The 15,467-nt window shown below is 38.9% G+C and overlaps 1 protein-coding gene across 1 annotated transcript in view; it reads right to left on the bottom strand.

The window, feature by feature from the left end:
- The window catches only part of LOC145350160 (sorcin-like), a 47,679-nt gene that overhangs the window by 26,444 nt on the left and 5,768 nt on the right, over nt 1-15,467 (bottom strand). The window contains exon 2 of the mRNA XM_080199167.1: nt 3,910-4,068. Coding sequence (XP_080055293.1) covers nt 3,910-4,068 — 159 coding nt within the window. The remainder of the gene's footprint in view (nt 1-3,909; nt 4,069-15,467) is intronic.

Here is a 15,467-nt window from a genome sequence, read left to right as displayed (position 1 = left end):
CAATAAATTTGTCAGACACGACTTCCCCTTAACGAAACCGTGCTGCGTCTGCTCCATCAAGCAATTCCCCTCAAGATGCCTCGCTATTTCCTCCTTGATGACGGATTCTAACATTTTACCTACAACAGACGTTAAACTAACCGGCCTATAATTCCCCGCCTTTTGCCTGGCACCCTTCTTAAACAACGGCGTAACATTAGCCGTTTTCCAATCTTCCGGCACTTCCCCGGAATCCAGCGACGTCTGGAAAATAACCACCAAGGCATCCACTATCACCTCCGCCATTTCTTTCAGAACCCTCGGATGCATTCCATCCGGTCCTGGGGACTTGTCCACAATCAGTCCCTCCAGTCTGTCGAGCACCACATCTCTAGTAACAATAATGTCATTCAGGCCCTCCAGTCCTACCACCTTTCCATCGCTAACACCCGGCAAATTATTCACGTCCTCCTCCGTGAAGACCGAAACAAAAAAGTTATTCAAGACCTCTGCCATTTCCCCATCCCCTACCACTAAGTCCCCCCTCTCATCCTCTAAGGGTCTAACATTCACCCTAGCCAGCCTCTTCCTTTTTATATATTTATAAAAACTCTTGCTATCCTTTTTTATATTTAGCGCTAGCCCAGCTTCATAGTTTCTCCTACCCTTCTTTATCAACTTCTTTGTCAATCTTTGTTGACATTTAAACCTCTCCCAATCCTCTTCTCGCCCACTACTCTTAGCTACTCTAAACGCCTCCGCTTTTAATTTAACACTTTCCTTCACCTCCTTCGTTATCCACGGCTTATCACCTCTCCTCCTACGGTCCTTTTTAACCATCGGAATAAATTTCTGCTGAGCATCACTAAGTCAGTGCCCTCTGGTTCTCAATCCTCCTACTAATGGAAATAGTTTCTCACAAAGTACTCTGTCCAGATCCCTCATGATTCTGAATACCACTGTCAAATCTCCTCTGCACCTTCTCTCCATCGCAAAGTTGCAGCTTCTCCAATCAATCTAACTGAAGTTCCTCAATCCTGGAACATTCCTCGTACGTCTTTTTTTGCTGCTGCCTTCACACCCTTTCTGGAGTGCAGTGTCCAGAACTGGACAGAATATTGCAATTGAAGCCAAACCAGAATTTAGTGCAGATTTATCATAACTTTTGTTTCGGCACTCTGCACCCCTTAAAGCACAGATTTGATACATTCTACCATCTGCTCTCTCAACTGCTCTGCCACCATCAATAATCTGTGCACTTCTAATCGCAGGACCTTCCCCACCCCTTTAGAATTGTACTCTTTTTATTTCTTTCCATGCTCTTCACTGCACAACTTAATTAAATTCACAATTTCCCATGTTAAATTTCATCTGCTACTTATCCGTCCATTCCATTATCCTGTTTATTATGTTTTAACACTATGCTCCTCATAATTAACAATACTTCCAAGTTTTGTGTCAACCACAAGTGTTGAAATTGTACACCACACCAACGGCATTACCCTCATCTAGCCTCTGTTACTTCATCAAAAAAACTCCAAACATAATTTTCCAGCAAACTAAAACAGAAGTACAATTTTCCCATAAATCCAAGCTAACTTTCCTCACTTAACCCACATTTGTCCAAGTAACTGTTAATTCTGTCCTTAATTGTTTCAAGAGGGGCTCCTACTACAAGGTTCCACTGACTAGCCCAGCTGTTAGGGCTTATCCTTAAACTCTTTTTATGAATAGCAGTATATTATTTGTGATTCTCCAATCCTTTGGCATCGCCCTGAATCTAAGGAAGACTTGAAAATTATGGCCAGTGTCTCCCCAGTTTCCACCTTCCCTCCTGGACACATCTCCTCTGGTTCTGGTGACTGATCTATTTTAAGTACAGCCAGCCTCTCTAATGCCTTTCAGGGAATTCTAAATGTTTACCATACCTTTCTCCTTCAGGGGAGTGTACCTTGACTGTACTCAAAAGTACCCCCCCCCACCCCTTTCAAGGCAGCCCATTGTTCAGTTGCTGTTTTGCTTGGCAATCTTTGATTCCAATTTATCAGATCAGATTTATTCTCACCCCACTGAGATTTGCCTTCCCCAATTAATTACTCCAACAATGGCTAACTCCTGGTGCTTTTCCATTGCCAACCTAAACCTTATGATACTATCCATTATCACTATCCCCTAAATGTTTCTTTATAAATCCAGCAATGCCTCCTTTTCATTGCACTGGAAATGCACCTGAACACAGTCTAGGAACTCTTATGCCTCTCTACCCCAGTTTATGCCATGATAGGAAGCTTCCCCCATTGCAACTAGTTTATCCAAAATTGAGACATCATTTTTAATTACTCAATGCTACAAATGTAGAAGTCAGACACAAACACTCATTCATTTAGTGCCTTTAATGGAGTCAAGCCTCTCAAGGCACTTCAGAGGAGCATAAGCAGACAAAACTTAATATAATGAGCCACTATACAGAACTATTAAAACAGATTGGTCAAAGATTTTGAAAAGGGAAAAGAGGCAAAAATACAGAGGGAATTCCAGAGTTTGAGTAAAGTTTATTAGAACTTAGTTTCCCTACCACATCTGAGAAACTGGAAATGTGAAAGTGAGGTGCTACAGCATCACCACTGCTAAAAGGATATCACATTAGCATGGCTAGCTTATATAGGTAACTTGCACTATTAATGGGCCATAACTTCCTCAAGAGTGCCAATCTGCCACTTCTACCCGCTTGTGTCAAAGTTTATCCGTGCCTGTCTCACCTAACCTTCCTGACTCAGGCCGGTCAAGGTCCAGGTACAACATCATAGTCTAAATCTGTGGGTAGGTATCGGGGCAGGGGCAGGGAGAGTCCTGTGTGGGGATCAATCTGGGTATTTAAAATAAATAGTTACGCTGATCTTCAAAGTGCTTTTATTTCTTTTAACTTTTCCAGAATAACTATTAGCATACCACAGGCAGAACCATCAAAGTTAGCAATTTCAATTACTTGTCAGATGATTCCCAACACAGTGCAACTGTTCTGGGGAAGTTAGAGCTTTTGGGCAATTGCAGTGCAAGTGCTCACCTGAGGACATCCGAGGGGGATTCTCCAGCACAACCTTAGGGTATGCCCCAAATTCAATGCTGGAGAGTCAGCAAGTTATGGGTCAATGCGGACATGAGGATTATAATAGGAACGTGCAGGCACAAAAGTGTGACAAAACTTTGACAACAGAAAATCTTGAAGGCGGGGTGAGGGTGGTTTAGGCAGAATACAAATGTTTTAATACTAGAATAATATTTTAAAAGTTCATCTACTTTTCCCTGAACAGGCACAAAGCTTCTTCAATGGAGACTGCATACATCATATTCTCATCAGGCAAACTTAAATGTTTACATCAAGGTAAAATATGTATGCATTGTAAAATGGAAGAATTGCTTTCCATTTGCTACTCAATTTTCTATCAGTCTATTTCAGGTAAACAAAAGCTCAAAGCAGAGAAATATCAGCCTCCATTAGTTGCCAAATATGGCTTTAACCAAATAGTAGCCTTAAAACACCTATGTGAATTCCTCACTTCCCACAGTCCCCTTTGAATCTCAAGATTAAGACCATTCCCATTTGGCATATACGAGTATTAAATTGGTAAGTTTGTGCGTGCTGTAGACCAAAATATTTCACCCAACAATGCTGAATTCAAATCTTGTTCACTGAGGTGAAAGAGTCATCTTGTGATTGGATTTTTTTTAAACCCAATAATTAATAGAAATTTTCAATAAATATAGTGTTAATGAAAGAGTTGGAAGATTCAAGCTACGACAGAAGAATGTTATGGATAAATATTTAAATAAATATAGATAAATATGGATAAATACATGAAACAAAATATTTAACCATGTATAAATAGTACTTGAAACTGGAAACTGGTAACTGTATCTCATGGTACTTACTTGCCCAGCAATTGCAGTGAAGTAACTCCACATCGGATCGACTGAAGCAGAAGGATACCCAGTATATGCAGAATAAGTCTGGTATGCACCTGGTGGGGCAGCATGCATCGGTCCACCTGGGCCTCCCATTCCAGTCATATGTCCACTAAAACCTCCATACTGATACAAGACAGAAGGCTCAAGTCAGTATTGGAACATAGAAAGTGGAAGTTTTCTATGGAGTACATTTAAAATTAGTTAACGTTTTCCCTTCAGATCATGCATATTAAGCAAAAAATTATATATTAACTGTATTGTTTGATTAATTAATATTCATGGACATCTTTCTCAAGAGGGACACAACATAAAGAATGTTTAAATATTTGAATATTCTTCTCATACAAGCATTATGTAAAGCTCCATGCTGTATAAATATCACTTAGCAACCACATCATCATGCTTAAACCATCTAATAAATTTGGTCCTCATTTCAGTATTTAGCTTTTAGTCCCATTTCCTAGCAAACTTTCATTGTTACTTGTAAAAATCTACATTTGGAACGATTTACAAACAGGGGCTTTACAACATACCCACCAGAAACAAGGTAAACAAGATTGGTCAACATAAATTTCTAAAAAGCAGATCAACTGTTCTAAATTATTTGAAGGAGTTGATAGAGAGAATGCAGTGCATGCAGTTTATATACATTTGATAAAGTACTTCATAACAGACTTTAGAAGGAAGGTAATGGGTTGGGAAATGTTGATCAAACTGGTTGGAAAAAAGCAAGCAAAAGCTGATGAAGTGACATGCAATAGTCAAACTTTCTGGTGTTTCCATAAAAACACAAGTTCAACTGGATTTAGAAACTTGAATCATATCAAAATCCGTTTAAACTACCAAATTGGACAGTACAGCAAATTAGGTCAAGGACTATGTTAAAAACTGCAGATATAGAGACCAGCAAAATGTGAAGATTCATGTCAATACTGAAAATGTGAAGTAAAACAATTTAGAAGTGAGAAGGGAAACAAAATGTACATTAGATAATAAGATTTAAATAAAGACAGAGGGAGCTTGAGGTTTCAATTCATAGTTATAAAAAAAAAATGCCCATAGGAATGCAAAGGAAAACTTTGCAGGAAGGGACAGAGTCTACAAATCCAAGGATGCACCAGTGGATAAGACTAGAGGTTACAGTTAAAGCCAAAGTCTGGACACAAAGCTCTGTATCCAAAAGCATGAAACATATTATCTGATAGCCATTACAGAGACATGATAACAGGATGAGAAGGACTGGGATCTGAATATTAAAGGATACATGCCATTTAGGACAGGAAGCTAGAGAAAGATAGAGGGTTAGCTCTGCTAATAAAGGATGACATTGGCACCCGACCACTGCAACCACACTGAAGGAAGAGGCACACAGGAAGAAATAATGGGGGCTTGTGAGAAAGGCACAGTGATAATCATGGGTGATTTTAATCTACATAAAAATTGGACAAATCAGATTGGCAAAGGCAATCCGAATGATGAGTTCATGGGTAGGTTGTCAATGGGGAAAGCTGGACAGGCTAAGCTTATATCTGCTGGAGAAGAGTAAGAGGTGACTTGATTTATCATACACAGATCCCGAGGGGTGTAGGGACAGTGGATGTAGAAAGGGTTCTTTTGTGGGAGAATCTAGAATTAGGGGTCACTATTTAAAAATGAGGAAGAGCCTGTTTAGGACAGAGATTACTTTTTTTTTGGAACTCACTTTTTCAAAAGGTACCATTTTTATGGCAGCTAGATAGATTCTCAATAAGCAACAGGGTGAAAGGTTATCAGGGTAAGTGGGAATGTGGAGTTGAGGTGGCAATCAGATCAGCCACGATCTCACTGAAAGGCAGAGCAGGGTCAAGGGGCCAAGTGACTGACTCCTGCTCCTAATTCATATGTTCATACCATATAATTGAATTACACACTCAGTTTGTGGAAGAGAAGAATGGATCCACTGCTAAAGTTTTAAACTTAAAAAGGGCATGAAGACTGAGCTGCCTAAAGCAAACCAGGAAATTAGGTTAAGGGATAGGTCAGTAGTGACAGTGGCAGACATTTAAGAAGATTTTCAGAGTACACAGAAAATACATATCCGAGTGAGAAAGAAAGATCCTAAGGGAAGGGTGCACCATCTATGGCTAACTAAACAAGTTATAGTATCAAACTGAAAAATATATCATTCCAAAAATGAATGGCAGGTCAGTTGATTTGACAAAATATAAAAAACAGCAAGGTTTGTTGAAAACATTGATGCAAGAGAAACTAGAAGAGAAAGCAAGCTATGAATATAAAAAACAAACAATAAGAGTTTCTATAGAGAACTTTCTCTACACAGAAAGATTAAGTAAAGTGAGTTGGTCCTCTACAGAGAGATGAAGAATTAACAATGAAAAATAAGGAAATGGTGGATGAATTAAATAGATATTAGTTAAGGCCAAAATGTTGTCTGATTTCAAGAAATTAGATATAGCTTTAGGGGCTAATGGGATCAAGGGATATGGGGCGGGGGGGTGCAGGGAGATCAGGATATTGAACTCGATGATCAGCCATCGTCAAAATGAATGGCAGAGCAGGGTTGAAGAGCTGAATAGTCTTCTCCTGCTTCTAACTTCATGTTTCTATATTGTGTCTGTCTTCAATGTAGAGTCATTATCTTCATATGTACAAATAACATTCCAGAAATAATAGTTAATCAGGAGATGAAAGGAAGGGAGGAATTTAAAACAATTACAATAATCAGGGAAAGGGTACTAAGAAAATTACTAGAGCTAAAAACTGACAAGTTCCCAGATCCTGACAGATTTCATCCTACATTCCTGACTGCTAAGATAGTAGATGCATTGGTTTTATTTTCCAAAGTTCCCCAGATTTTGGAAAAGTCCCACTGGATTGGAAAACTGCAAATGTGACTCCTCTATTCAAAAAATAACAGATAGAAATCAGAAAAGTACAGGCAAGGTTAGTTTAACGTCTAACATAGGGAAATTGTGAGAATCTATTGCAGTTATAGCAGGGCACTTAGAAATCTCAATGCAATCATACACAGTCAAAATGACTTTATAACAGGGAAATCATGTTGACTAATTTATTACAGTTCTTTAGAAGTAACAACATGGATAAAAGGGAACCTGTGTATGTGCTATACTCAGACTTCCAGAGGCATCAGACATCAAAGATTACTGTACAAAATAAAAGTTCATAATGTAGAGGGAAATTTATTGGCATGGATAGAGGACTAAACAAAGAGAGCCAGAATAAATGTGTCTTTTCCTAGTTCATAAGGTGTGATAATAGATAGCCACAGGAATCAGTGCTGCAACTTTAACTACTTTTTGTATTTTGTTAGTGTCAAAGTAGGCTTACATTAACACTGCAATGAAGTTACTGTGAAATTCCCCTGGTCACCACACTTAGGCGCCTGTTCAGATACTGAGGGAGAATCTAGCATTTGCAATTTATATCAATCGCTTCGACAAAGGGACCAAATTTACAGTTCCTCGGTTTGCTGATGACACAAAAATAGGTAGACAACTAAGTTGTGAAGACGTAAAGTGTGGAATTTTCCCATCCCACCCATGACAATTCCTGTGGCAGGTAGGGGTGGACAATGCAAAGATCAGCTGACATCGGACAGGATTTTCCAGTTTGGGGTGAGCATGGCTGGAGAATCCCGTTCAAGGAGTCTGCAAAGGGACAAAGATAGATTAAGCGAATGGAATAAAAATGGCAGGTAGAAAGAATAATGTGGGAAAATGTGGATTTGTTCACTTTGTGAAGTAATATATTATTTAAATAAAGACTGCAGAACTCTGTAGTACAGAAAGGTCTGGGTGCAAGGTGCACAAATCAGGAAAATTTAGAATGCAGGTACAGTAAGTGATTAGGAAGGCAATTTTTTAAAAACATTTTGTCACAAATAGGCAATGAAACTACCGTGAAAATCCCCTCGTCGCCACACTTCGGCACCTGATCAGGTGCACTAAGGGAGAATTAGCATGGCCAATTGACCCAACCAGTGCATCTTTCAGACTATGGGAAGAAACAAGCACCCAGAGGAAGCCAAGCAGATACGGAATCAAACCTGAGTCACTGGCGCTCTGAGGCAGCTGTGCTAACCATCGTGCAGCCCCATGGAACGGAATATAAAGGTTGGGATGTTTTACAGGGCCCTGGTGAAACCACATTGAGTACTCTGCAGTTTTAAGACTCACTCGATGGATAGCTGGGATAAGGAGTTATCTTATTAGGAAAGATTGGACAAGCTGGTATGTACCCATTGGAATTTAGAAGATGGAGAGGTTATCTTCATCTAACATATAATAAAGTGAGTGGACTTGATAGAGTGGATGCTGAAACAATACTGAAGGGACAAAACTAGGAGGTCACATGTTAAGATCAAGGTTCTCCCATTTAAGGCAGATGAGAATAATATTTTCTCTCAGATAGTCTTAAATCTGTAGAATTCTCTTCTCCAGAGAGAAGTGGAAGAGGGTGAATGAATAAGGAAGAAATGGAGAAATTCCTGACTAACAAGGGAACTAAAGGCTATCAGAGGCATGCAGCGCAACATGAAGTTGAGGTCACAATCAAAATCAGTCCTGATCTTACTGAATGACGGAGCAAGCTTCAGTGGTCAAAGAACTACCCTGCTTCATACATTCAAGTATTTGGTTTGAACACAGAGGCACACAATACAATTTCAAAATATAGTGCTGTACCTATAAATTATATTAATTAGAATAAAGTTGGATTATAGTGTACAATTTAAAGTATAAATGGTGAAGAACTAAGAGGTTTCAGAAGTTGGGATATTTTAAAGGCTGATCTGACGTAACCCTTGATGGCACCCTTTCCCATTGGTCAGAAAGACAGTAACAATTGAACACAATTTTTTTTTAAATCACAAAGAATTAACAAGACATCAAAAAAAATTACAGATAGCATAGAATCCTCAATGGCATATCTTTGTTGCAACAGATTCAATAACTTTCTAAGAGGAAAGACAGACAAGTATTTGAAAAAGAATTTTAAGAGTATGGGTGAGCAAACAAAATATAACACACAGGTTAGATTACGTGAAGAACAACGTTGTAGACCTGATAGACAAAAAACATAGGAATAGGACTTTCAACCCTTTCACTCTTTTTTGCCATTTAACCAGATCATGGCCAATCTTTATCGCAACACCGTTACGATGCTTTCACTCCTTAATACTCTTATGATATCCTTATTAACTATTGGAAGTTTCCACTGAAGTAGCAGCTACAGATGTTTTGGATGCTAGAGTCCCAAATGCTAAGGCAATGATTAAATATTGCTAATGCTGCTTATGAGGAAGAGGAAAAGAAAATGCTGACAGATTTCGACTACGCTGTATGTAAAGGAGTGCCTTCTTGGTTTCACTCCTGAATTGTGTAGCTCTGATTTTAAGACTGTGTCCTCTAGTTCTAGATTTCCTCACCAGAGAAGATGACTTCATGGTATCTAGCCTATTGAATGCACTACTAATTACAAAAAGTTTAATCAGATCTAAATTTAAAGGAATGTACGTGTAACTTATCCAAAGCCAATATTAATTTTCTGAGGTCCGACCACAAACAGTACTCCAGACTGGCCTTGATTAACGCCTCTTGAAAATGAAGCATTGTTTCCTCATTTTTTTGAATTCCAATTCGCATGAGATAAAGGCCAACATCCGTTTTGTTCCACAAAAGAAAATTGCTCAAAAAAACTAAATTTTTTTGAGATCCAAAGTAGATTATTTCACGCTTTTCTACATTGAACTCCATCTGTCATAGTTTTGTCCACTCAGTCTGTCCCTATCCCTTGATAATTTCCTCCTCTCATCCACACAACTTAACTGAGCCTCCTAATTTAGTGCCATCAGCATACTTGGATAAAATACTTTTATTTATGGTACCTATAATGTAAAAATGATTTTCAAATCATTTCATTGCAGCACAATCAGATAAAAATTAAAACAGTCAACAAATGCTTCAAAAAGGGTTGAAGATGATGAGAAGGAGGAAAATTCAGAAGTTAGGGCCTATACAGTTAAAGGAACAGTCACCAAGTGAACTAAGTTGGAGGTGCAAAAGAGGGCAGAGTTAGAGAAATGAAAAGTTTTGAGAATTATAGGACTAGCCTCTCAAGCCAAAATGAGAATTTAACAAAATCAATACACAATATGGACTGGAAGCCAATTAATATTCAGCGGGCACAAGGGTGATGAGTTAGAATATGGCCAAGAGTTGTCAGTAAGCTTGTTTATGGTATGCAGAAGATGGGAGGCCAACCAGATTAGTGGCGTTGTTAAATGCCTAGATGAGGGATTCAGCAACAAATATACACAACTCTACTTAAGATGTAAAACTTTCTATCCCTATGTTCAAATCATCAATCCATATGGAGACAAGTTCCAGATTCAGTACAGGTTCATGCAGAAAAAAAATCACATGATTTCATACTGTGTTACAGACAATGAACCCCCTTCTGAAGTATGGACAATTCTTTAAACTGCTTCTTCATACCCCTTTTTTCCCCTTTGGGGAATAATAAGGGGCCACAGGAAGGATTTCTGGCATGATTTTCAGCCCATTAAACTGTGTCATGAACACTCCTTCTAGAGCCAACAAGTCTTGGCATGAGACTTGAATCCTGAACTTTTGATCCAGTGGTAGAAATACTATCACTGCTCTGCAAGGTCACCTACTATTCACCGCTGTAACGTAAAAATACAACAGCTAATTTGCATACAGAAACTTCCACAAACAGCAAAGTGATAATAACCAGATAATCTAATTTTAGTGAAATTGGTTGAGAAATCAATATCAACCAGGACTCTGGAAAAATACACATGTTATCATTAGAAATACTGTCATTGGATTCTTTACTATTTGAACACTCCCTCAGTATTATCCTGGAATGTCAGCCTAGATTTCTGCACTTAAGTCACCGAAGTGAAATTTAAACCTACCATTTTCTGACTCAGAAGTGTGAGCACTACCAAGTTACTGCTTTTCAGTCTTTTTCCTGACAGCTGTCAGATCCCACAACTCAATAAAATCCAACAATTTTCAAACCATATCACAAAATAACATCAATTTTGTGCCGTTCTGCCCCATTATTTTTCTAATACTCTTCTGCAAAACATGGTGCCCTCTGAAAATCCATATATGGACAACATCCATAGATACTTAACATCTCCTCAAAGATAACCCACTCACCCCTTGAGTTAGTACTTAGGCAGGCCTACCCTTCAGAAATCCATCAGGACTCTGATTGATAATTGATCCCTCCCTCAACTCTCTCCTCGGATGACTGAATTTCAAAAGAAAAATTGAGAGTAGCTCCTAAAATATTTCACAGGATTTGGGCATTGCAGTCAAGTCCAGAGTTTATTGACCATCCTCCAATTTTCCTCAAGAGGAGAGTGGTGAATCGATTTAGTTTGTGTGATGAAGACAATCTCAAAAGTGCTGTCTGGGAGGGAATTCCAGGATTTTGAACCAAGAACAGTGATATATTTTCAAGTGAAGATGATGTATGACTGGGAGGTGGTAGCATTTCCATTTGTCTGTTAGCCTAGTCCACCTTGGTGATAGAAATCACAGATTTGGAAGGTACTGTTAAAGAAGGCTTAAGCGGAAGAATGCATCTTTAAAAATGTTACACACTATAGCCACAAGTGTACTGGTGCAGGGAGTGAAGGAACAAAAAGCATATTATTTGTTAAAAAGCTCAGAACATCTAAATTCCAATGTTCAACGCTCTTTCAGATCCTTGTACAAGTATCACAAATTTTGTATGCAGGTACAGCAAACAGTTAGAAAGGCAAATGGCACATTAGTCTTTATTGCACAAAGAAATAAAAGCACAAGGATGCCCTGCTACAATCTTTGGTGAGGCCACATCTGGAGTAGTATGTAGTTTTGATCCCACTATCCAATCCTGAAGGTAACATAGCAAAGGTTCACTGGAGTGAAACAGTTGTCCCAAGACAAGAGGCTGAGTATACTGGGCCTCCATTCATTGGAGTTAAGAATGAAAGATGATCATATTGAAAAACACAAAATTTTGAAAGGGCATAACAGGGTGCACAGAGGTTATTTCCCTTGGCTGGGCAATCTAGATCATGGAGGCAGTCTCAAGATAGTGAGTCAATTATTTAGGATTGAGGTAACATTTCTTGATTCAAAAAGTTGTGACTCTTAAGAATTCTCTACTCCACGGGTTTTTGGTACTTCAACTGTTGAATATATTCAAGGTCGGGATAGGTGATTTTTTTAAATTGCTTATGGAATACAACTCTTCTGCTGCTTGTGACTCTCAGCATTTCATATTCAGTTTTGGGCAGCTAAATCTCTTCTGAATCTATACCATTGTCCTCATGCCGTACAACCAATGGAAGCAGTCCTCAGTGTGAAGGTGAGACTTTGCATCCACAAGGAATGAGTGGTGGCTGCTCCAGCCAATGCTGTTGATGAGATACATCTGTGACAGGTCTGTTGCGGAGGGCAAGATCAAGTAACAAGTTAGCATCAAACCCTGCAGGACCTCACTACAGAAGCAACTTTCCAATCATACGAACACTCTTCAACCCTAGCTCCTGCCACTCTTGCTTCCCGCCATTGAACTAATTTTGGATCTAAGTCTATTATTTTTCATTGTATAGCTCAATTGTTCAGTGTTGAAGTGATACAAAGGTTGTATCATGTAGTTGACAGATAGGAAGGAAGCTCAAATCAACTTTAAGAGTACAGAAGATATCAGTGCATTGGGCAAGCAGGCAGAAATGTGGCAAATGAAATCCAATTCACAGAAGTGTAGGGTGATGTGAAGTGACAAACAAGGTAAAGGAATGCACAAATGGTAAGACACTGAAGCATAGAGTACCTGGTGTGCATATGCATTGATCTTTGAAAGGGGGACAGGCAGATAAAATGGTTAAAAAGGCATGCAGGGTCAATTTCTTCATTAGTCAAGACACAGAATACAAGAACAGAATATTAATGCTTGAACTGTATAAAACACTAGCTGGTCCACAGCTGGAATACAGTGTAAAATTCTGGTGACCACATGAATTGAGGGATATGAATGTGCTAAAGAGCACAGACAAGAACTATAAAAAAGATTTTAGATAGAAGGAGAGGCTAGATAGTCAGGAGCTATTTTCCATCCCGTGAAGGAACTGAGATTTCATTGAGTTGTACAAATTATAGTGGGTCAAGATAGAATGGTTAGAAAGGACCCACTTTCATTGGTTGAAGCATTGGAGGAGAGTTAGAGTGTTTTCTATATTTAGTGAGTGGTAAAGATCTGGAACACAATCTGAAAAGGTGGTAGAATCCCACATCACATTTAAAAGTACTTGGATACGCACCTGAAGTGCTGTACCCCACAAGGCTATGGACCAAGAGTTAGTAGGTAGGATTTGGCAGGATAGCTCTTCTGCAACTGACTCAGGGAGAATGGACTGAATGGCCTCATTCTCTGCTGTAATTTTTTTTAAAAGTAGATTTCTCTGTCATGTTGGCATTCTCACCACCTGCCATAAGGCCATTCTGTCAGCTATGTCCTTCATGACTGGGCCAGCAATTGGTGCTGCCTAGTCATTCTTGGTGTTGCACTGTGGAATCCCTACACCGGAGTATATTTTCTGCCTTACAATCCTTCGTGTTTCTTCCAAGTGGTGTTCAACATGGAGAAGTACTGTTTCATAAGCACAGGGAAGGCAGTAGATGACAATCATTAAAGCTTCATGAAGTCCAAAGTCAATGGCAAGAACTCCTAGGTTTAATTTATCCCAATTATACCACTGTGCCGCCAGCTCTTGTGAATGTGTCCTGTCAACGGAACAAAAGATATTCAGGGATGGTGATGGAGGAGCTAGGGACTCTGGCTGAAAAGTAAATGATTCTGTGAATTTGATTGTCAAGCTGTTTCTTTACTTGTCTGTCAGCACTCTCAGTTTTGGCACAATTGCCCAGATGTTAGCGAGGACAACTCAACAACGTCGACTGGGCTGAGTATGCCTTTTTCCATCCCAAATCCAACGCCTACATCAAGCCAGGTCGTCCATTGACTTGTATTATTATATTTAACTGGTGATCTGGGACAACTGAGTGGTTTGATAAGTCACTTTCGAAAGCAATTAAGAGTGATCATTTTGCTGAGAGTCTGGAATTACGTAGAGGCCTTACTGGGTGATAGATTTCCTCCCTTTAAGGGAGTCTGTGAACAAGGTAGGTTCTATCAATTTAGTAGTTGTATAATCAACATTTGAGATACCAGCTATTAGATTTTAAATAGTCTTTGGGCAGGATTTTACATCCTTGCTTGGGTGAGACCGGAAATTCCGGAGGTCAATGGAGATTTCCACTGTTGAACCCTCGCCCGCTTCAATTCCGTGCACACAAGGTGGTAGAGTTTCAGCCTTGGTTTAATTGAATTTAAATTTCTCAGCTACCAAGTTGGGTTTTTAACTCACGTCTCTAGGACAGGTTTTTTCGATTATCAGTGTAATAACATAGCTATTATGCTATCATTCCTAGTAAATTGACAGTTCTGTCATTACCCGCTTTTACTCTACCTCCCATCTTAACTAAGATGGAGTGACATTTGCAAGTTTTCAATCCAAAAGACAACACCTAACTCTAAAGAGTTTTGTAAAATTATAACTGAGACATTGGCAAGTTCCTTACCTATTTCTTTTAAAGCCTGGTGTGGAAACCATCAGGTCCTGGAGATTTATCTATCTTAAGGCCCATTATTTTCTCCATTACCATTTTCCTTAATGATATTAAATCCACTGAGCTCCTCCCCTTGACTTATTTTTAGGTGCCCTTGTACTGCTGGTATTTTGTCCACTTTTTCCCACTGTGAAAACGGATATAAAGTATTCATTTAATAAATCTATCACCTACTTGTTATCTATTATGTCCTTACCTGCATCCTCATTTAATGGGCCACATTCCTTTTACAATTCTCTTAATATATTTAGAAACACATTCGCTGTTTGCTTTGATACCCCTTGCCGTTTTTTCAAATTTCTTTTTTCACCTCATTACTTTCTTTGTTGCTTTCTATAGTGCTCAGTCTGCTGGATTCCACATATGCATTATTTGAAGCATTTATTTTCAGAAAACAATCAAATCATTTCTAAAACAGTTTTAGGAATATGTCTGCAGAACTATTGGTGGAAGAACTTTGCATCTGAGTAGGTCAAATGTCAAGCTCAGCTACTCAGAATCCACTGAAAAAAACTCAGTGCCACCCCTTGCAAAATGTAGGCAAATCTTTGCAACATGAGAAATGTGTGGCCAAGATCTAAAATAATAGGAACTTTTGCAAATGTGGTACAAACTAAGTAATGCCGAGTAGGCATTAAAATGCTTTATCACAATAACTTCACAATACTAGCATAATCAAAAATATCTTGCAATGTATGCTAACTTTTAGTTTCTCTAAAATGGAGGAACTCTTCAAGTTAACTTACAGAACTTTTCATACAACTGTGCTGTAACTTAGCTTCAGGC

Source organism: Carcharhinus amblyrhynchos, chromosome 11, assembly GCF_965287045.1.
Source record: "Carcharhinus amblyrhynchos chromosome 11, sCarAmb.v2.hapA, whole genome shotgun sequence".
Lineage (NCBI taxonomy): Eukaryota > Metazoa > Chordata > Chondrichthyes > Carcharhiniformes > Carcharhinidae > Carcharhinus > Carcharhinus amblyrhynchos.
This window is presented reverse-complemented; position numbering and strand designations above follow the sequence as displayed.